This window comes from Strix uralensis, chromosome 3 (genome assembly GCF_047716275.1).
Source record: "Strix uralensis isolate ZFMK-TIS-50842 chromosome 3, bStrUra1, whole genome shotgun sequence".
NCBI classification, from domain to species: domain Eukaryota; kingdom Metazoa; phylum Chordata; class Aves; order Strigiformes; family Strigidae; genus Strix; species Strix uralensis.
In genome coordinates this window covers 55696256-55717647 of record NC_133974.1, presented here as the reverse complement: position 1 = coordinate 55717647, position 21392 = coordinate 55696256, and the positions used below count along the sequence as shown (strand labels likewise).

Genomic DNA, 21392 nt, shown 5'->3' with positions numbered 1-21392 from the left:
TGGTTCTCCTCCCAGGAAATGTACTTCAAGCTCTCCATTTTTGGCCAAAATATGAAGGGAGGCAAAAAAAACCCCAACCAAACACCACCCCCCCCCCCCCCCCCCATTTACAACCCTTGGGTTTTGTCTGCTTTAAGGCAGACCATAATGCAATCATAACTTGGATGCAAAATCCTAGGCTTTGCAGCACACCTGAGATTGCACTCCTACAGCATCTTGATGTGGTGGGCACCATCCTCTGAATTTTAATTGAGGTCAGGCACCAACTATTCAAACAGCTCAGCATAATCAAACTAAATTGGCTCTGGTCGCAGTACAGTTTGCAACTCATAACAATCTCCCTACATGCATTACAAGTGTACGCTTTGGACTTAGAGAGTTAAAAGTAAGATACAAGCAAGGTTGTCAGCAGCATGATTTTGAATTACTAAAATTCCATCAAAGTTTATTGATGGAATCTCATTACATTAATATGAATTAGACTTCAATCTAATCCAAAGTGCGTAAATAAACTTTAAATACCTAAACTCCTTCCAACAAAAAACCCTTATCTCAGCCCATTTCAGCAAACTAAAACACACAAACATAGCCAAGCTTAACTCTCAAATTCCCTTTTATTTCACAGATGTTAATTGCTAACAAAGCTAAACAAATCTGAAGTTCAGATTGAGTCACTGAAACTTGTTGCAAGGACTTGGAGGAATGGACTTTACGCAATTTTTTGTCACTTCAACCCTTATTATTTCCTCTGCTTTGAAATATAACGTGTAGCAGTGAAAACACATTTTCACATTTTAACTTGTTTGACATTGTTTTAACATTTTTAAACTATACAGCCTCTGCATGAAAACCAATAAATATATTAGTGTGAAAACAGACTAGAAAATCTCATTAATCTAGAAATACCATTATCAAGAAACTTTTTTTCATACATCGATGATTCTTGTTAGTGACCCACTTGGAAAATTTTCTCAGATTACCAAATTTTGCAGACTACACAGCATTCTTGGATTCAGTCCAGATTTAAAGAGAACTAATTCACTCCTCCTAAGAAAAAAACACCAGTTTTAAAGATACATAGCTGAAAAGAGAAAGCAGCCTTAGGAGTAAATGTTTTTTATGCAGCTGAATTGAGACATAACCAGAAGCAAATTAAGTTCAGTGCTGAAGAGCAAATTAAAGCATCCTAGTAATTACACAGGAAGCTGAATGTAGTCACTACGAAGCTTTTAGTCCAACCGTATCTTTGGAAAAGTCAGATTTAGTATCACATTAGCTCACAATTTTTTAATATATTTGGTAACTCTGCTGGAACACAGATCCTGCTTATTGCTTTGAAACATACAATGTCATCATTGAAACCTAGATGCTTGTCTAGAGTTCACAGTAGCCAAAACTAAAAAGATCAAATAGAGGACAGTAGGAACAAAGGCACATGGTTAATTTATAAAAGTATTTACAGGGTACTTGAACATTTATTTCTATCTACTAGAAACTCATTCATTTTTAATACAAAAAGACTACTGAAACACATTAAAGGAGATCATCCCAAACAGATGTTCTCAAGTGATATGAGCAGAGAATCTTATACACCATTATTTCCGGAATTAAATTTCTCATTTTGAACATGGAATTTCCAAATATTAAAGTTCATAGATTTATTATTTCTCTAAGCACTGTGACACTTTAGTGCAACCCTCTTCAAAGGCTGAAGCTGGCACAGTTAAGGCAGTCTACTAACAGTATTTCAAAATTCAGCACACAGTGTTTAATCATTGAGGTGCCTGGTGGTTCTCCAGAGCTGTCTTTTGAAACCTTCATCCATACCGTCATCCTTCTAGCTGAAGCAGCCTCAAACACAGCATGTCTAAACACCACAGTTCTCGCAGTGTTTTGGGTTTTTTTGGAGGTGGGAAGTGAGGAGTTGTCTAACATCAAGCTGTAACCTCCATAAGCAACTCTGCAGGCTGGTCAACATCCCCGAGTTGATGTGTAGCTTTACTGTACGTTGTGCTAACCTTTATAGGCTGACAACAGGTGCTTCTAAAACAACATCCATTACATTCAAACCTATAAGCACTCTGTAAATCCTGGTACTGTAATCTGCACTTCACTGATACGTCTTTTGACACAGTCTGTTGCCAAAAGCAAATTAATTTTCCTAGGGTGGTGGGTTTCTTTTCCCCCCATGGAAGTTCATTGATGCACAAGTTCAAAAAAAACCCCCCACAACCCTCTCTGAACAAATCAACCAAACTTTTTAAGAGGACTTCATCTCATTCTGATTTTTTCCCTACAAACTTGAACTAGTCATTTTGAAACTATGATCCTCGACTACAGCAAAAGATTTTACTCTAGTAGTATGGAAATGTTTTCCATTAAACTTTAACAAGTCTATGCCTTCTTAAAAGGTGACTAGTGCTGCCTATCTACAGCTGATAGGCTGGGGCACCAGAATTGACTCGAAGTGTTATAAAATTCCACAGAAGAAAAAACAAAACAAGAAAACCCCCCTGCATAGTATGTGATCCCTTCTATTCACCAAAGCTGCCCCTGTATAATATCCCAGGTGGAAGATAGCAGAACAGCTGCTCAGCCTTCAGATGCAATGCGTTTAGCACTTGCTGTAACATCTTTCCATTTTGCTCGTTGTCACATCTCTTCAAGGTATATTACAGAAGTGGGAAGGAAAAAATAAGAGAAAATAGAATAGCATTTTCAGACAGATAACTATTCATCAAATTTTTAATTTGTAATATTAAAGTAAATTTATTTACGATGAAAGTCATCAGAAGACCATTCTCCTGGATTTAAAATATTTTGGTTTTTTTCTTTGGAAAAAAAGAAAAAAGAAAAAATACACATTACTAAAACCACAGATGCTGTGGCTTTCCTGCCTGCCCCTCTCTCCTTACATATGTCCATACTGATGACAGAGCCAGTTCAAAAAAAGTCTAATCACTATCTAAATTAACAGGGTTGTAGTCAGGGTCATCCTCTTCATCCTCCAACTCTAAATCATCCATTTCTTGGAATAAAGATTCATCAACCTCCACGCTGTTACCAGCTGCAAAGAACAGAAAAATTACTTATTTTCATCCAAGCAGAAAAACATCTGAACAACAAAATACACAACACTTTTTCATATTCATTCTTCAATGTAGGTAGGTAGCTGTGAACTTACTTGGCTTTTTATATATCAAATAGATATGGAAAAGGAAATGTCACATTTTATCTTTTTACAACTAAAATGAAGCTTTTTTTCCTCATACCAAAACCGAGTCAAGAAAAACGTCACACAGGACCTCAGAACCCATTGGGAGAATGAAATTAACATTTATAGTTTCCAGAAGAAGAGATACTTTCTCCCAGGTGTCAAAGTAGGAGCTCAGGACCTCACAGCTGGAATAGTTACAACTATCATAGCCACAGAAACACACATGTTTTATTTAAAAAAAAAACCCTTACACACCACTTATATGCCTACATACATACATTTGCTTTCAGATTTAAATTTTAAAAGCAAGATGAAGCTCTGCATGCTTTCACATTTTCTTCTGAAAGAGATGCTGCTGACCTAAGGATGAAACTTGAGGACTACTATTTTATTTGTGTGTATCAGCAGCGACATCTCCTGGCCACTGAATAAGGTTCTATTCTTTCACCGGATTTTTTAAGAGCCTTTCTTTAGAACTGCTTCCATCTAAACGATAATGCCATTACCCTGTTTAAGCTGTGAAAATTAGTATTACTTATTACACAGTATTGTAATATTAAACTGCAGTTAGTAACCTGCTGCATTTATGATAGAATGCAAACAGCAATAAGAACAGGAGTTTTTAATCACTGATAGCAACAGGATTAAAAATTAATACATTAATCCCAAATCATTTGGGCACAGAGCCCAAATACAGAGGTCTGTTCCTCCCTCGAGACAGCCAAACGTTCTGTCAACAACCCATCTTCACTTTAGGCATTTTGGAGTAAGGTTAAATTATGCCTCTAACTAAACGAAACTCAACTCATCCATTACTGCCATCTCAAGTTCATGCTCACTAATATTCATAAAGAACTTTTTTATTTTTAAACTATTACTTGCAGAGAAAATTCTTGACTCTCTTCTGCATGTGCTTTGCAATATCAGTAGACAATGCAGCTACATTAAAGAATTGCCTTAACTTAAACATAATTTTTTTAAACTAGGATACTAAAAAGCAGTACAGAAAATTAAACAGATATGTGACTGTAAGTAGATTTACTTGATTTCTCTCCAACAGATTTTCCACAGGCTTACAAAATTTTCAGCTGGCACCAGGTCAGGTATTTTTGGCAAGATAATAGACAAATCTGGACAAAACCACAAAGAACTGGGTTGCACAGAGGCAAACAGCATTTAATTTGACCTGCAAGATGTTTACCATTGGTGTTGAGGTTCAGAGAGAAGGAAACAGAACTTCAAGATCTGTGCCTGAAGTCAGAGTTAAGAAGGCTGCTATTAGAAAAAGAGAAAAAGCAGGGTTTGGTTGTGGGTTTTTTTGTTTTGCTTGGCTTTGATTTTGCTTCCAGTCCAAATACTTGATTAGAAGCAACAAAAATAAGATCAACTCAAGCTCAAAACTGCAAATAAATATGCTTTAGCATCCTGAAAATGTTTTGTTTGTTTAAAATCACTTCTGTTCAATCTACAAAACAGTAATTCTTAGAAAGTTCTTCTCATGTGTAAGTGATGCTGAGGTAAGATGTTAAGTCAGAAATATAATGCAGATTTTGCTTCGGAATTTTGACCTATTTTAAGCCACTGTCTTTCAGTTGTGGAAACAAAAAGGAAATTTACCTTCTTCCAAGAACTGGATGTCAGAGGTGTCGAGGTTGTGATCCATTTCAAACAGCTGTTTACCTAGAAATAAAAAACAACATATAAGCAGGTAGATTTCTGAAGTAATTATCAACCTAAGGCAACAATAGTTAGCATGTGTATTTTAGGCTTTTTGAGCAGTCTTTTTTTTTTTTTAAGCTGCTCATTTCTGTAAGTTCCGCATTCTGATTTTTTGACTATTGATTCAGGATTCTTCCACACCAACAGGCTTCCTCCTCTTACATGTGAAATGGGTTGCTGTTTCTTATAGTCACTTCAATGTTACTAAGGATTCAGTAGTGGGGGGTGGGAAAATCTACACCATACTGCCCCACAGGCTTTGCTCAGTCCTTATTGCTTTAGTCCTCATCTTGCATTTCACAAGAAATTCTCTGTGGGAACTGGAACGGAAATTAGCTGCCTCCTCCATATTTTTCCATATATCCTCCCCATTCAAAAAGCAACTTGGATCTACACATAAATCACCAGCTCCTACACACACACATCTGTGAAGGAAACATCACACAAGGCAAAGTAAAGCCTTTCTAATTGGGAGGTAGGGGAAAAGCTCAGGACTCTTTCCACATAAACTACCCATCTTCCATCTATACTTGCGTTGCTTATGCAAGCTTCTGCTGACAAGACTGGTTGGTGTTCATACTAAAACATTTAAAACGCCTTTTTCTTCTACTGGGGTTACACTCATGACATCTGAGAATAAGCCTAATTTTAGTTTATAAACTAGACTACATTGTATAGAGGAAGACAGACACACTATGCTAACAATAACTTTAAGAACAGGAAAACTAGAAGAAGCCTGATTTCTGCTATCTCATCTTTGCAGATTCCCAAATGCATTCCCTTCAGAGGGGAATCAAGCATGTTCCCTGCCCTGTACAGCTTTTCAAGAAACTTATTACCATTAAAATTTCCATCTCTCCGTCAGATTTCATCAAAACTAGCCAAAAGTTTCAAAAGCCTTCAGAAGGGAGGAGAAAAGATAACAGTGATACAGCATGATCACATTGGTCGTGTTTTCTCAGGTAATCAGGTTAAAAAGTAGATCCAACATCTCAGGAGAACCAGTCCAAAGTTAAGCCATGGGGAATGTGAAGGAGGATGCCCAAGATCTAATTCTTACCTACAGGTTCTCATAAGAAAAGTAATTCCTCCACATTTTGCCCACTGGATACAGAGTTTGCTTTCTACTGGACAAAGTGATCTGCAAAATACAGGGCCCAGAACCACTGCTATGACAAGCTCTTCCCCAAAACATGAGAGCCATTCTCACTAGTTATTGTAAGCTTGCCATATGCAGCAGCCAGCCTGTGTTGCTTCAGTCTAGCAACAGCATCCCAAACTCCCACATACGCTGGAATAATCTGAAGTCACTGTATGATCCAGTGCAATAAAGGCCAAATCGATAAACTGTCCGATGTAGATTTTCTGTTGCTTAACAAACCCCAAGTATTTCTGCCAGAACAATGCTTGTCAGTAGAGGTCCCATTTGTATACTGTCTGGCACAAAACTGAAGCAGCTTAAACACAGTTTGGGAACCTTAATGACTTCAACAGAAATCCTGAATCTATTAGCTTTGTATTTAGCCCAAAATCAGCACTCAGAAAGACTTCATGTGACATGGAGGACAATAATCAAACACTGCATTAAGAGTTTATTTATTACCATCATCTTTCAGTGTAAAAATTACTTTTAGGCTTGCTGTTATAGTCGGGTAACATTGCAAAAACTTCAGGACCAGTTTTAAATCATACCGCTTAATTTATTTTTGCCTGCTTGTTCTTCTTCTTTCATCTTTTTCCTTTTTATTTCTAGGAGTTCTGCATCAAACTTTGCTTTCCAATTTAAGAAATTCTCAATGGTAACAGGAGTGCCATGAAAACGTTGCTGAAAGAACAGAAAACAAGGCTGCAAACACAACTTGCAAAGCTATCAGTGAAGGTGAGTGTTCTCTTAGTTATTTAAATTACAACATCACAGAAGCACTGCTTGCTGTGAAGTATTCTGAGAAATTAATTCTAACCCTGAATATACAAAGAACACATTCTTACTCGTTTTTGTCATGGGACTCTCCCTTCAGAGTGCTGTACTGAGGTAGAAATTCTTATGGAAAAACCCTGTGTACTACTTTTGGACCTACACTGCAATAGTTAGCAACACACCACTTATCCATAAGTAGGAGCACTTCTTATCAACTCTTAAGTGCAATCTACACTGAAATGTTTTCCATTAAAATACATTAACCCTTCTATCTTGTTGAGACAGAAAAAAGAATTATTTTCTTCCAGCTATTTTTCTGCCATTTTCAGACATACTGAACCTTCCAAGTCCCGTCGCCCTCTAGCTATTTCTGAGGAAGAAAGTGAAGACGCAGTAGTTGGACTTAACCACAGCACACTCCATGAATGGAAAAACTATTTCATAGTGGCTGGTAGAAAGGACATGTGCAGGGAGGACAAACCCCTTTTGAAGACTGGTCCCACTGCTTCCACCCTACCCACTCAGTCTACCAAAGAAAAGATACTTCCTCAGACCATGCAGCCTGTGTGCAGCATGCCATATTCTACCCGTTTTTGCTCCCCATCCCCTCTTGCCTCTTCAAGAAAAAACTGGCTACAGCAACTTTGATTTCATTGGGGAAAAATCCCTGCCTCTGCATTAGGAAGTAATGCTAGAAGGGATTGTGAACATGCAACATGTCTCTGAAAAGACTGCTTTAGAAAATAGGGAAAAAAAATAATCGCTTAAGTGCACTACAGAATCTTCTAGTCCTTAAGTTTTAATTGTATCAACTTTGGGATAGATGTTCCTCTCCCACTGTAACTGAGAATTGCTCCTGCATCAAACCCACACAGTAAAAAAAAGCAAGAAATTTTTAGTTGAAAACATTATTTTACGTACTTTCTCTTCTTCTTCTGCTTCTCTTTCTTTCTGTTTCTTTTCCTCTTCTCTTCGTGTTTTTATTTGATCCACTATTTCATTTAATTTTTCCTGTACTGCTGAGACTAGAGTGAAGATCATTACCATTCCTAAATTTTCTTCTGCCTACAACACAAAGAAGGCAACTTCAAACAGGAAACCTCCAAGCTTTAGCAATGAATGCTTAAGTATGTTTAGAAAGCAGTAGGCTGTAGAAATGCAGATAAAGAACTCTGCACCAGTCTCAAGAGCTCACTGTAAAATTCAAGTCAATTGGCCAGTTAATCCAGTTAAGTTACCCCTCCCCAAATGGGTGTGCAGCAAAACACCAATGTTGAACACCTGTGTTCAGGCTATCAACATCTGGAAGATGAAGAATGAAAAAGCCTTCCAGATGTCTGTCTTCCAGACATCTGGAAAGCTTTTTCATGAATAAAACAAAACCTATAGTATGAATACAACTCCAGAATTTGAGTATCATAAATCATAAGAGACAACAGTCACTCAGGACATCTCTCCGAAATGGCTTATTCTTGAAAAGAAAGAATTACTACTGAAGGTATTATGGCAATTTTAAGGCAGGGAGTTCTTGTCAAGAATTCCAGAAACCAAGGAAGTGTTTCCCTCTCATTCTTTAACAATGCACTCTCACTGATCCCAAAAGTTGAAGAGATCCCTCCCCACATAGTTACGTTACTTAAAAGAATCACAAATCAATGTAGCATTTTTTAATCTTTCCAAATAAAATTAAAGTGACTTATTTCCACAAATACTATATATATACGGTTAAAACAAATTCACCGTAAGCTAGAACTGCAAGAGAGGGGAAGCCCTAATGGACTGCCATTTCATTATCACACCTGTGCACATTGAATTAGCCCTGTATTTTACCTCATTAACATAATTTACCTCCACAATATTCACCCAACTCAAACCTCAAAGTCAGTCCCTACAGTATGGAATAGGTTTCAAATCAGTAGCACATATGTCAGAAAACAACTGATGTGGAAGAGAAATTCTGGCTAAAGTGTGGAGTGGTATCAAGCGGAATTGAGATATTCTATTTTCCTTACCTGTTGTTCTAGTAGTTTTATTATGTCTGTGACATCATTATCGTCAAGATTCTCCTGTGAGACAATTTCATAAAGTGGAGTTTCATCAGGATATTTTTCTCTATAGGTAAATTTAAGGGTTGTTTGGACAGCTGCAAGATAAAAACACATATTCTTATGGTGATAACTCTATATAATGCATCAGCAGCCTAAAGATTTTAAAATATAAACTATTATTACTTTAAAGGAACAGTCACCTTACACAGATGTTAAAACTATATGAACAGATTTAAGTGCAAGAGTTCTGAGAAATTAAGACGAAGTTTAACCTTACATAAACTGTCACAGGCTATTAATGTCTGAAAGGTCTTTACAAAGACTGGAAAACTTTCTGTGGTGCGGTGGGTACTACAGCAGTAATCTTTTTTCCCCCCTCACATACCACTTAAAGCTGGAGAAAATGAGGAAGAGTCCTAACAACAGATCTAGAGAGAACCTCAGTATATCAATGCTTTAAATTCTGTGTGTCTGGCCGGAGTATCAACCTCTGTGTTGGGTACCAGGCTCCACATAAATCATATGACAAGGACACAATGTCCAGTAGAAGTTACTAAGCAGAGAACTGCCTAAGGAGAACGCATTCAACCTGAAGGCACCCAGAGCTAGGATAATATGGAAACAAGGCAAAAGAGAATCTGGTTCCTTTCATGCATCCCGCCAGAGTGCCAGGTAGAAGTCTTCCTTGAGTTCCAGACTCTCAGTCCTGGCAGCCCAGCAGACTCTTCAACACAGACACGTGCTCTGAGCAGGACTCACGCCTTTAAAGCTGAAGGAGACAGTACCAGTTTCTTTCTTCTGATACCTTAACCCAGAAGAGCAGCTCTCAAACTTAGTTGGAGCAAGACTTGCTTACAACAAGCCCATGCAACCACTGATACCCAAGAAATACACAGGGACTTGGGACCCACAGCTTGTTGCTCTGGAACTGCTCCTTAAGGGCTGCATACTCACAATACACACTCAACTCTCCCATGTGGCTGGTATATGTACAGTTGCTAAAAAAAAAACCCACCTCAACACAGCTGTAAGCTCCTACGGGGATGATGATAACCCATACTTTTTTAAGCTCTGCTACAAAACATTTGAGATGCAGCATGTCAGAAAGTAGTCCTAGTGAGAGCGCTCAACATTTCCGTCAACTAAACACAGATCACCAGAATCCTTGAACTACATTTTCTGAGGAATGTCTGCTGGATCAGGCCCCTAAGAGGACTTAAGTGGAGGTGTATCTAGTCGTTGGTGACAGAACTAGGCTTGCACAGAAACTCATCCTATATATGTTTAAGATACGATCAACTTACTTTCATCATTTTCTCCCGCTTCAGATGTCACAGTGATTGTGAAAGTCGTTGGCTTTTCTGACAATACTGTTCAAAGGAAAAAAAAAAAAGGGACAGAGAAAGATCCATTAAATCAGACAACTATTTCTTCACATCATTAAAACTGAACTTCTCAAGGACTAATTAAGCAAGGAAGCTCTTGATACAGTGTTAAAGGCCTTTCTAGCCTATTAATTTTACTCCTTTTCAATTAACAGCCACTTTCCATATGATGTGATGTTCAGAGTGCTCTTTGAATGAGAGCACTAACATCCAACAACACCAAGAAGTTTATCTTTCGGAAGTTTCACTTTTCAAAAAAGTACAAATCTACCTACCATCAGATGACTTATGTTCATGCACTGAATGTGTGCAGAAAGCTCCCAAAGCTGATTTGCTTTATTGCACTGGACATGTATGATGAACATTCGGTGCACTCTTGACCCTGGACTCTTTTTACAGTATGTGTGCACCTATTTCTATATTTAGGACAGCTTAATGTAACAAAGGCTTCTTAAAACTAAAAAGGAATAAATGGTGATTTCCTTCAAGAATGTACTACCCAAGTAATGTACTAGAACAAAATTGCACAAATGAGGCAGCTAGAAGACAGGCAATGAGTGGGTCTACAGAGATGCACAAAATGTAAGCCCTGTGATCTAAAATTTTACTGACTAGAAACCTCATCGCACAACTGTGGGCTGCAGACCATATCCTCAGATAAGGACTGCTCTGTATCACTGTTATAAACTATGCCCAATCTAGTATATATGCTCTCACTGTATTAATTGAATTTTGCCTAATTGCTAATGTACTACTACTACCACCATCTTTTCTCCTTCCTCTTCTTTTGGGCATAAGAGCATCACATGAATGAACAGTAACTCAGAGTAAGCATCAGAGTAGAGACTATATGAAGGTATATTACTTCTAGGAGTATCAGTGATTCAGCATCCCCAACTACCAGAGACAAATTAATATACCTTTAACACAAAACTGAAGAACCTAAAAGATTTTCAGATTAAAGCAATGGGCAAATGTACTGGCAAATGTTGGTGTGGTGAAGTTACTGCCAAGTAAGATGCTGCAGGACCTCGGGCAGAGTAGATACTGTGCAGGAAGGAAACTGAAAATGCACTTTTTTTTCCACTGTTAAAATTCTTTGGCTGATGAGCACCACAAATCACGCTGGATTAGCTAGCATGGTTGATACTCTTAATTGTTTGATGGTAACTAAGAAGTCCTAAACTCTGACGAACCAATGTATCCATCATATTAAAGTTTTAGCAATATCACATACTGCGCCTGGAAATTAAAGCTTGCCTTTGTTCCACCATAGATCTGCAACGGAATAAGCCAGATTCTGGCAATGCACTTACAGAGGAACCAGCATCCTTAAGTACCCCAAAACATCCCGTGCCTCATGGTTGCGAGAAGCTGTTCCCAGAGAGAAAAACCGGTCGGCACGCAAGCCCATTCCCCAATTTCCACCTAGGGCCGCGTCCTCTGAAAGGTTTCCCCAAAGAGCATCCTTCCACCAGCCACAACTCAGACGCCGGGCCGCTGCACCACGGCGTGAACGGCTGCTGAGGCGGGCATCGCCCACGCCGCCAGCACAGACCGACGCCTACCCGCCGTGAAGCGCCGTCAAGCGATTTGAGTTTCCCGCCTAGGGAAGAACAAAAAAACCCCAAAAAACCACCAACAAATATTGAACCCGTGCAGCTAACAGCGCGGAGGCGGCCGCAGGCGCGCGGCGCGGCGCAGGGGGCGGCTGCCGCCCGGCGGGGCCTCCCGCTCCTCCCTCAGACCGGCTCGCCGCGGCCGCGCGGCGGAGCGAGGCGCGGGCCCCGCCGCGGCTCACCCGTGAACGAGTCCGGGTAGATGGACTCCAAGGCCTCCAGCTCGTTGCGCTGCTCCTCGCTGTAGTCGGTCATCGTCGCCCGCCGCCGCCACCAACGGCCATGGGCCCCCCGCGACGCGACCCGACCCCCGCCACTCACCGCCGGCCCGCGCGTGCGCGCTCCTCCTCCGGCATCGGCTAGGCATGCCTAGCGCCGTCCCCCACCCCCACCCCGCGAGCGCCCGGCCTCGATCGGCGGTGGATGCCTTTGGGCTGAAGGGGAGGAAGGCGGGGAGGCAGGCGGGCGGGTGGTGGCCAGCGCCGCCCTCGGATGGGGCGGGAGGGCGCGCTCGAGCTGAACGGCAGAAAAGCGGTTTTGAGGGCAGGGAGAGGTTAACTTCGGTTGCCTTCACAAAGAGTGATCGAGTGCGGCGCCCTCTGGTCGTCCATTCCAGTACCTGGTGCTTGGCGCTCAGCTCTGGGGGCAGAACGACCGGGCTGTGCTGCCCCAGCTGTAGCTGGCACGTTGGAAGAAGCCCCGTGTTCATCATCTGCGCCACACCTGCCCTGGCTGCCCCCTCCCCGCGCGGGGAGCAGCAGTGTTCTGAATACGTGAGGTAGTCAGGCTCCATTACTTTGACTTCTGAAGGTGCCTGGGCTCCCACCTAAAGAGGCAGCCTTCGGAGTGACTGTAAAAAGTGCGCTGATGGTTAGGCAGGTATTAGCTATTCGTGATTCTTTAATTGAAAATTTACAGATGGCAGCAAACCGAAGGGGCTTCAAAACTATTGCTCTAGGAATAGCAGAAGGGTGCCATGAAGGCAGCTGAACGCTGTCTCAGCCTGAGACTGGAAGTTCGTTTGAAGCAGCTGGAAAAATGAGTTGGTGGTAACAGTCTGGAGTTAAAAAGCACCTGCAAACTTTCCAGGAAACGTTCACGGTGGTTTCAGAAGTTCCACCGCATAAGCGATAGCATTATTTAAGTACAGGAGTGGTCAAGGCTAGCAACATTGGGAGCTCCCATACTTGGGGGTTACCTGCAAGGATGAATTTAAGACTCTTGAGGGTTAAACAACAGCAAACCCTGATAGGTACTTGGTACACAGAGTAATTTTAAGGTGCATCAGTTTCCTGGGGGTATAGCCAGCACTTTTTCCCTCAGGTGCATTTTACAAGCTCAGAGTTTCCAGAAAACTTTTTCCATGGACAGAATAATCTTCACTTCAAGTGAGCAAACTGCCATTTTAAATTGATTTAGGGTAAGATGACTCAGGTTTTAGCAGGCACAGTTAGACTATTCAGTAACAACCCATTGATTTCTCTGTAATCATGAATTCTTTTGAAAGCTGTGCCTCCACTACCAATCCATGATATGTTTCAGGGAACAGAGGAGTGAAGGAAAATACACCAAATCACCTACAGTACTACAGCTGTATTTAGTACTATTAATTAATAGACACTAACAGGGTGATAGTCTATTTGTATATTGTCAGGCTGACTTCACAATGACAGATAGAGCTAGTACTTCCACTCAGTATTTTAAATTATAAGCTATAAAAGAATGTACAGTGCAAATAGTAACTGGTACAAAATAGCAAAACATGAAGTTTAATTTATAAGTTAGTTTAGCAAGAAGTTAAAAGAACTTGACAGCTCACTCTTAGCTGCAAATATTGCATCATTTTATACTGGTACTATAAAACAAGGGAAGATAGAACAGCTTTGGTGGGCGCCTGGCATCCAGCCAGGGTCAACCTACCACATACGTGAAAGTTTAGGATTCAGATTAAATACATATGTGGGAATTTGTAAGAATTTGTTCACTTATGTAAAATATGCATCATTCTCCAGTTATTCAGCACATACATTGTTTGCATTTGCTGAAGTGCTTGCTTTTATTCAGAAGTTTAAATCTTCACAACCAAACACTTTTACCAAGATCTGCAATTTAACTTACTTCTGGCTCCTTCATTTTCTAGTAAAATGTACTAAATTATATTCTTTCACTTCAACACTCTGGGGTCATTTATTAACAGCAGATAGCATCATATAATACAGCATATGGCTTTGTAGCACACACCTGTCTGTCCTTGTGTACACAGCAAGGCAGTACAGGAAGCATTAGGAGAAACTATGGTATGCATTTTTCCCCCGTTAGAAACATCTGCACAGGGAGTTAGAAAGGAGATGAGGTGCAGTAACATCACATCATGCCACACTGAATTAACACAAAAACATCATTAAGCCTTCTTTCACTAAATTCTGTAGTTTTAATCACAGTAATAGTCATACAACTGTGCCCATAAACAAGTTGTAAGTTTTCCACACGCAAATCAAACCTTACTGCACAGTGAGATTTATTTCCTATCCTGATTTGCTATTTGTACAGCAGGCAAGCACACAAACACCCGAGAGATTTTGAGGTATATCTAGAAGGAATAGGAGGACCAACCTTGCCAGTGCTTTCAGCCAGAATACATTTGAACTCAGTTTTTCATGTGTAAAGTGTTTGTTCATACAGCTGCTACCTGTTGCCCCCCTCCATCCTGTGCCTCTCAGTGGGCATTTTATCTCACTACCAGAATTGAAAGTTTTCTCATCACTGTATCTAGACTCAGCCTTTGTTGCTGAAGTTTCCCCTTATGTTTCTTCTGTGCTGCTGTAGCCACAGACTTAGCTCGTAGTTAGCTCAGTATATTTTATGCACATAATACAATAAAGATGTGGAAGAGGAGAAATAAGGCACTTCTGCTAGGGGTCACTAAGATAAAGCTAGATATCTGCTTTTGCTCTGTACAGAATGGGCTGACTCATAGGATCCAATCAAAGTCTAGCTATTAATTTTTAAAGATTTTTTTAATGGGAGGAAGGAAAAAGCATTTGGGAATAGCTTTTCCTCCCAGTACATACTCAACCTTTTAACACAACTATTAGGAAGCAGAAAGCTGCAGCTTGAAAGAGCTCACCCTAATCTAGATGTAGACCATCCCATCCCACAGAAGTCAGACACCATTAGGAAAGGCGTCTGCAAGCATGTGCTAAAGGACTACAAGAACAAAATGTACTTGCTCACACACTTTATATATCAATGTAATAAGGCATTAGGAAGTTCTAGAGAGCTCAGGCCTGATGTGGAGCTGGATGTGTTCCTGCTTTTCTGCAAGGTGTCAGCGGGGGCTTGGACCCTCAGGGCTGTGTTCTGATCACAGGGTCTTCATCCGTCTTCAGGTATTTTCCATTTACAGTCTCCTTGAGCGCCCAGTCATGGAGGAGGCTGTAGTCGTAGTGCTCCTCATCCACTCGTTTTAGAAAGGCCAGTCCAGAAATGGCTTGCCACTCTCGGAGAGATGGAATACGGATTTCCTTTACATTTTCACTTCCTGGGACAAAGCCAAAGAACTTCCTTACGTGCTGCATGGCATAGAGCCTAGAGTGCTGGTCTGTCGCTTCATCAAAGAGCTCCTGCTCATTATGGACATAGCTGCTCCAGTATCTGAAATGTAGAAAGCTGAGTGGGGAGAAACAGCTTGCCAGGCAGTAGGACAGGAACACAGTGATGACTACCACAGCAATGAGAAGCCAGCCAGCCACCTTGCAAAGAAAAAGAAAAGAAAAAACTGTTATAGCTGAAAATACTCACAGTGGTAAATTCTGAGCATCAGAAACTCCATAAGATGATCTTTACTTGCTTTTCCTGAATAACAAGGTTAAGGTATAGGCCTGGTAAGGGTCTGTTGCCATCAAAGCCAGTTCCTGCCTACTGGAGGTAGCCATGTAGTAAAGTCACTTCTTTCTGTCAAGTTTAAGGAAGTTTTGTTGTACAATTTGTTAAGGATTTTGCCTCCGCAGCTATTGTTGTGAGAAGAGAAGCCATCTAATTCCTAGCCTATGTTAGCTTCTAGCCTGTTTAAAACCTATTTTCTCTGAAGTGACAACTTAATGTTCCCCCTATTATTTACCCAATATGTAAGCTTTTAGAATTGAGAGAGAATTGAGAATTAAAACAGGATTTTAATTTGGTTCACATGGAGCTCTTGCAGCCTGGGCCCCTTAGTCACATGTTTCTTACACTTGAATGCAGAAGCTTCATACCCTCCCTGGCTCTTGAACTTCCATCTGTCTTACTTGATAGTATTTTCCAAGATACTACACAAGGAAGAATATATCCTCCAGTAGCAGATAACAAATGGGACAGCCAGACATAGTATTTTATATATATATATAAATTTATATACCTAAAGTTCAGTTCCACTTACAGGATCAAAGCAGGCTTCAAAACACACAGAGATTTGGCACTCAAGGCCGAAGATACCGATCCTGTTTTATCCTAACACCTTGCCTGCTGAATTAACTCCAGTTCTCATCATCAGGTCTGCAGGCAACAGAAGCAACATGAGCTACTCACTTGTGACTGGTATCGAAGTAGGAGAATCACTTCATCTCTTGCCCGGGTCAGCTCCGGAGGAACTAACTGACTGCATGGAAATTCAGCCAGTATCCTTTGGCGTTCGCTATCAGTCACATTAGGATTAGCTCCATAATAATGCACAGAGACATACTCACTCATGGCACAGACATAGTATGAGCCATTTATTAGGGTGACTGCTAGCCATGTTACTGGAGCAACCAGGGCTCTCCCAGTGATGCTGCACAAGACAAAGCAGATCAGTTTGCATTGCAGTAACCGGTTTGGTGTAGTCTCATCCTGAAAAGGAGAACTTTTGCCTGTAACCAGCCTCCAAGTCTGGTTATTCAGGGCATAACCAACAACAAGAAGGATCAGTGCAGGAACTCCTAGGAAAGCTAGCCCATAGATAAGGTTCTGCCCAACGTGACAGGGACAGCTGAATGTAAAAAAAGAGAAAAGTTGCTGCCCACCAATTGTCAATATTGCAATTATAGCATTAGCAATAACAACCTCTTTGCCTTTTAAAAAAGTTAACCACTGTGGAAGGAAAGTCATTTTCAGTCTTAATCTTTACCAGATGTTTTTCCTTTAAGTTAATACTAGCTTTTAATTATATTTAACTAATGTTAATAGCAGACTAAAAGAGAACAAACTCCAATAGCTTAAAAAAAACCCCAAACAACCCCAAAGAGCCCTACTATTCTTTTTCCTCTTGCTAATTTTTGATTCTACTCTATAACAGCTGAAAGCTTGCTTGCTAGCTTTAAATATACTTAAAAGATCCCATCATGTGTTTTAACTGATTCAATAATTTATCTCAGTGGTTCTGGAACATTTAGCTTTTAGGCAATTGTGAGCTCTGCCAGCCCCTTGCTAATTGTCTGAAACTGACAGTAATTTCTCCCTACCTTTTGGATGACAGGCAATGCTATCAAACTGATGACTACGCTATCAGGGTTAATTGGCAAGCTGTTTCTTAATCAATGGCAATTAGAAGAAGCATGGTGTGGGACGAAGGGGGAAAAAAAAAAAAAAAAAAGAAAAAAAAAAAGAGCTTTCAACTGTTCTTCATTAAAAAACAACCAAACAAAGCTTTGCCAAGTGGACTGATTGTAAAAAATGAAGCATTTAAAATTTAAAATGCTTCAACATTAAAATAAAACCAGAAAAGATTCTGTAAGTTGCACAGAGTTTGGAATCCCAATTCTGTTCATGTTTTAATGTCAGTTCTGGTTCTGGGGCAATTTGCTCTCCAGACTCTGGAGTCCAAGATGTAGTTAGCTGCTGGACCATGAGGATTTTAGTGTTTCACCTGTAGGTGGCAAGAAACCTAGCATCTCTCTTTTCCAGACAGTGCTGAATGTTTCCTTTGTAAAGTTTTTTTTGGGGTAATGTGTAATCTGCTATTCACACGGTGTCAAGCCAGTTTAAGATGTGCCCATGATAATAACTGATATTTATATAGTATGCTTGTGATCCAGAGTTTTGAGATTTTCTGTATGTATCAATTTCATTCTGTGGACAGAGGTAGATAGAAATTTTTCAGTTAAACATTTCTGGAGCTGGTTTCTGAATATTGGGATGTATGATCTGAGCTTTCAGCATCTCTTACAAATCAAGCCTTAAACAGAGCTTAATTTAAAACGTTTCACTCCTGATGATATTCTCCGGGTCACACTTTGTCTACGGTCATGTTATCCAGTAGTGCTGTACATTACATACCCCAGGCTGATCTGAATATGCAAATACTTGTGTTTAAGTTCTGAGAGGTCTAACTGCCTGTAATATAAACATTTTTACCAAGAACAGAAAAAAAAAATTAGCCAGAAAGTCTATGAGGAAAATTGTCTTCCCATTACAGATGGCTATCTCCATCATGTGTGGACTTGGTGGCATGATATAATAGTGTCTAACTGTACAGCCTCTTCTCTCCGTTTGCAGAGAAGGTTGCTAATAATAGCTTTCAGCTCAAAAAGTACTTTTAGTGCCTGGTATCTGCTTGGATGGCAGAGACACTCTCACAGCTGTTATACACATGGATGGCATGTTACACACGCCTTGCCTATATACTAGGCAAGACCTTGTTCCTCCAGTGCGCTGTTAAGGTGGACACCTGCTTGTCTCACCCTCAGTCACAGTCTACAAACAAGGTCATTGCTGGTAATTGGCTCTCAAAACTATGTGACACTATTACACAAAGGTGATAGAGAAATATGCTGAAACATCCAGCAGCACTTTCTTACAGCTTTTCTGGAACCTGTTGTTAAGTTCTTGGTTGTTTGCGCAGAGTAGTAGCACAACAAAATCCCAGTGCTGTCTGAACACTGCCATTTTGAATCTTCATTTTCTTTCACTGTCAGAGGATCTTCAATAACTTTTTTTTTTTGTACTAGTGGCATTATATTTTGAAAAAAAATACCTGCTTTAAATTCAGTGAAATTAACCCAACAGGCTATTACAGAATTATTTCAAAGATATGTTTTATGCCTCAGTTCATTTTAAAATCTCTGATTGATTGCTGCTGAGCTTTCTTTGGGAACCCATGTCTTATTTTGTTTATAAGGGAGGAAGGCTTTCCCAAGCATCACTTGTTTACTCAAGAAACAGATTAGATGTGAAACTGAAGAGATGTGCAACACTGAAATATTCACAGTCATCCTGAGGCTGTTGAATGAGGCAATTTATACAATCAATACAACAACTTTGTAGTGCTGCATTGTCACTTCTTTGGCATTTGCTTTCATGTCGTGCTGTAAATAATCCTGCTGGATCATCCTATTGTAGAACAAAATACAGGCTTGGATTCCATTAAGAGCTTGGGCAGCATGTCAGACCTTTAAGTACTTGCCTTTGCAGAGGAACCCAGAGTCTTGAGGCAGACATTTAGGCTCTTTATCCAATGCCTAGGAAGAGTAACAACTGAATGCAATCCAACATACCACTACCTGAGGTGACAGCTGGCTTGCCTCTGAGGCAAAGAGATGCTTATAGCTCATGTCTGAGGCAAACAGGATACATGGGCAAACCTTAGCCACAGTTTTGCTTGTCGTTTTGCAGCGCTCTGTCAGCTTGAATTCACTGCCAGGAACCTCACTTATGAGAGTCAGTGATTTTTTTTGAAGAACTGAGAATGGTTTGTCATTTTCTTTTAAACCATGGTTATTGGAAAACATATTACACCTTCCTATCCTCCCATACACAAGCAAGCAGGTTATATTCTCTTGTTTGCTTTTTATTGAAATAAAGCAGCCATGGAAAAATGGAGAGATTGGTTTCAGTTCCCTTCTCCACCCGATCTTGTCAAAACTCACTCACTCATCTCTTTCTTCCAAGAGCTCAGTTATTATTAGTGATGTGGTGTGACTGTGGTGGGAAGAAGCTGTATTCTCCAGCTTTCCTGCCATAGCTCTACCAGTTGTACTTAGCCGCCCCACAGAGAGGATTCAGATATTTACTGGATCAGAAGAAAATTAGGATTTTGTTATCTAATGGCCAGGAAAAGGTAGAGAGAAAGAGGGAAGTGTTCTTCTATTTTCCATCTGAAAGTTGCTTCCTGAATATTTGTAGGAGGAGACTGAACCCTGGTCTCTCCAGTCCTGCGCAAGTGTTTTCATCACTGAGCAGTCAAAAGGCTGACGTTCTGTGCCTCCTCTAGCTGCATTTTGAGTTATATTTTGCATGAATATCAAGCCTGCCTGTGCATCTTAGAAAGCATCCTATGACAGTACCTGCATGACAGATTTCCTGTGGGAGTGTAGGGGAGCACTGCCCACGTCCTGTGTTCTGCCTGGTTGCAGGTTGGCTTCAGGCTGCCAAGTCATTTTCACGGTCTCTTTGGCCTGGTTAAGGGAGAAGTTCCTCTCCCCTGGAGAGGAGAGCAAACAAAAGCCTGATCCTGTATTGTACTAACTTGGACACCCATCTTCTGTTGCAAGTGTGTTCTTGTTTTGGCTCAAAGAACTTTTTTAGGTATTTTTTTAGGCATTTGACACCTAATTCATTACTGACCTTTATATTGCTCTCTGCTCTGGGATATTCATGTTTGGGAAAATCCTTAGATACTGGACTACTAAAGAGATCTACAGGTTTCAGCTTTTGCCTAATAACCAGGCCACTATAAGAGACAGGGTGCTGGTGTACACTTTTATGCATGCTTTTGAACTTCAGGAGATATTTTGTGTAGTTTTTTTTCAGTTTAATATGAATGAAGAGAACTGGTGGAGTCTAGTGCACAAGCAGTGTGCAAGACCAACCTTCCTGGGTATTACAAAGGTGGATTTGTTCTGTTCCTGAAGATGTGGATGCAGTCCATCATTGACTTGTTTCCCTCCCTGGAGCCATTGAATCCCCAGTTTATTTGGATACACCATTTCAGCTTCACTTTCTCAGTCACGTGCAAACCTTTCAGAATGTAGTACGTTCTACCTGATACATCGTATTATATGTGTGAATTTACATGTATACACGTGTGCACATATGTATTTGCCACACAATGCTGATGTGTGGTTACCATTCATTGCACTGTCTGGTCCACAATGTTCCTTCATGATTGTAATATTAATAATGCAGGCTGAAGTAATTCATCTTTGTATTCAGAACTTGATAAAAAAAAGGTGCCTATTTATGGGTAGCCTTAAGTGCTTTATGATGGTTTCACTTCAGTTAAATTATGCTAATGACAATCTTTTAGAGCTGCTTTTTAAAATGCAATGCAGTACACTTACTTATGGAATATGTGATATCTCTTGCAATGAGAGACCTATTTGGTGCTTGTCGCCAGTTAGAGACAATCTGAGAAACAAACCCATCTCAGACTCAATTTAGAAATGCAAGTAACTATCAAGGGAATTGTAATGTCGGGCTTTTATAATTTATTTCAATTTAGATATGGGAAATACCTACAACAGTTTCACTTAT

At 40.3% G+C, this 21392-nt stretch overlaps 2 protein-coding genes across 2 annotated transcripts; both read right to left on the bottom strand.

Moving 5' to 3' along the window:
* Nucleotides 1-595: 595 nt before the first annotated feature.
* Nucleotides 596-12250, bottom strand: RWDD1 (RWD domain containing 1). The gene is made up of 7 exons (XM_074862338.1): nt 12089-12250; nt 10207-10272; nt 8867-8997; nt 7776-7919; nt 6629-6761; nt 4835-4897; nt 596-3067 (listed from the first exon to the last, which is right to left on the bottom strand). The coding sequence occupies exons 1-7, from the start codon at nt 12159-12161 to the stop codon at nt 2955-2957; spliced, it is 723 nt and encodes a 240-aa protein (XP_074718439.1). The 5' UTR covers nt 12162-12250; the 3' UTR covers nt 596-2954.
* Nucleotides 12251-15253: 3003 nt separating this feature from the next.
* CALHM4 (calcium homeostasis modulator family member 4) lies at nt 15254-17030 on the bottom strand. The gene is made up of 2 exons (XM_074864588.1): nt 16473-17030; nt 15254-15658 (listed from the first exon to the last, which is right to left on the bottom strand). The coding sequence occupies exons 1-2, from the start codon at nt 17028-17030 to the stop codon at nt 15254-15256; spliced, it is 963 nt and encodes a 320-aa protein (XP_074720689.1).
* Between the last annotated feature and the right edge of the window lie 4362 nt (nt 17031-21392).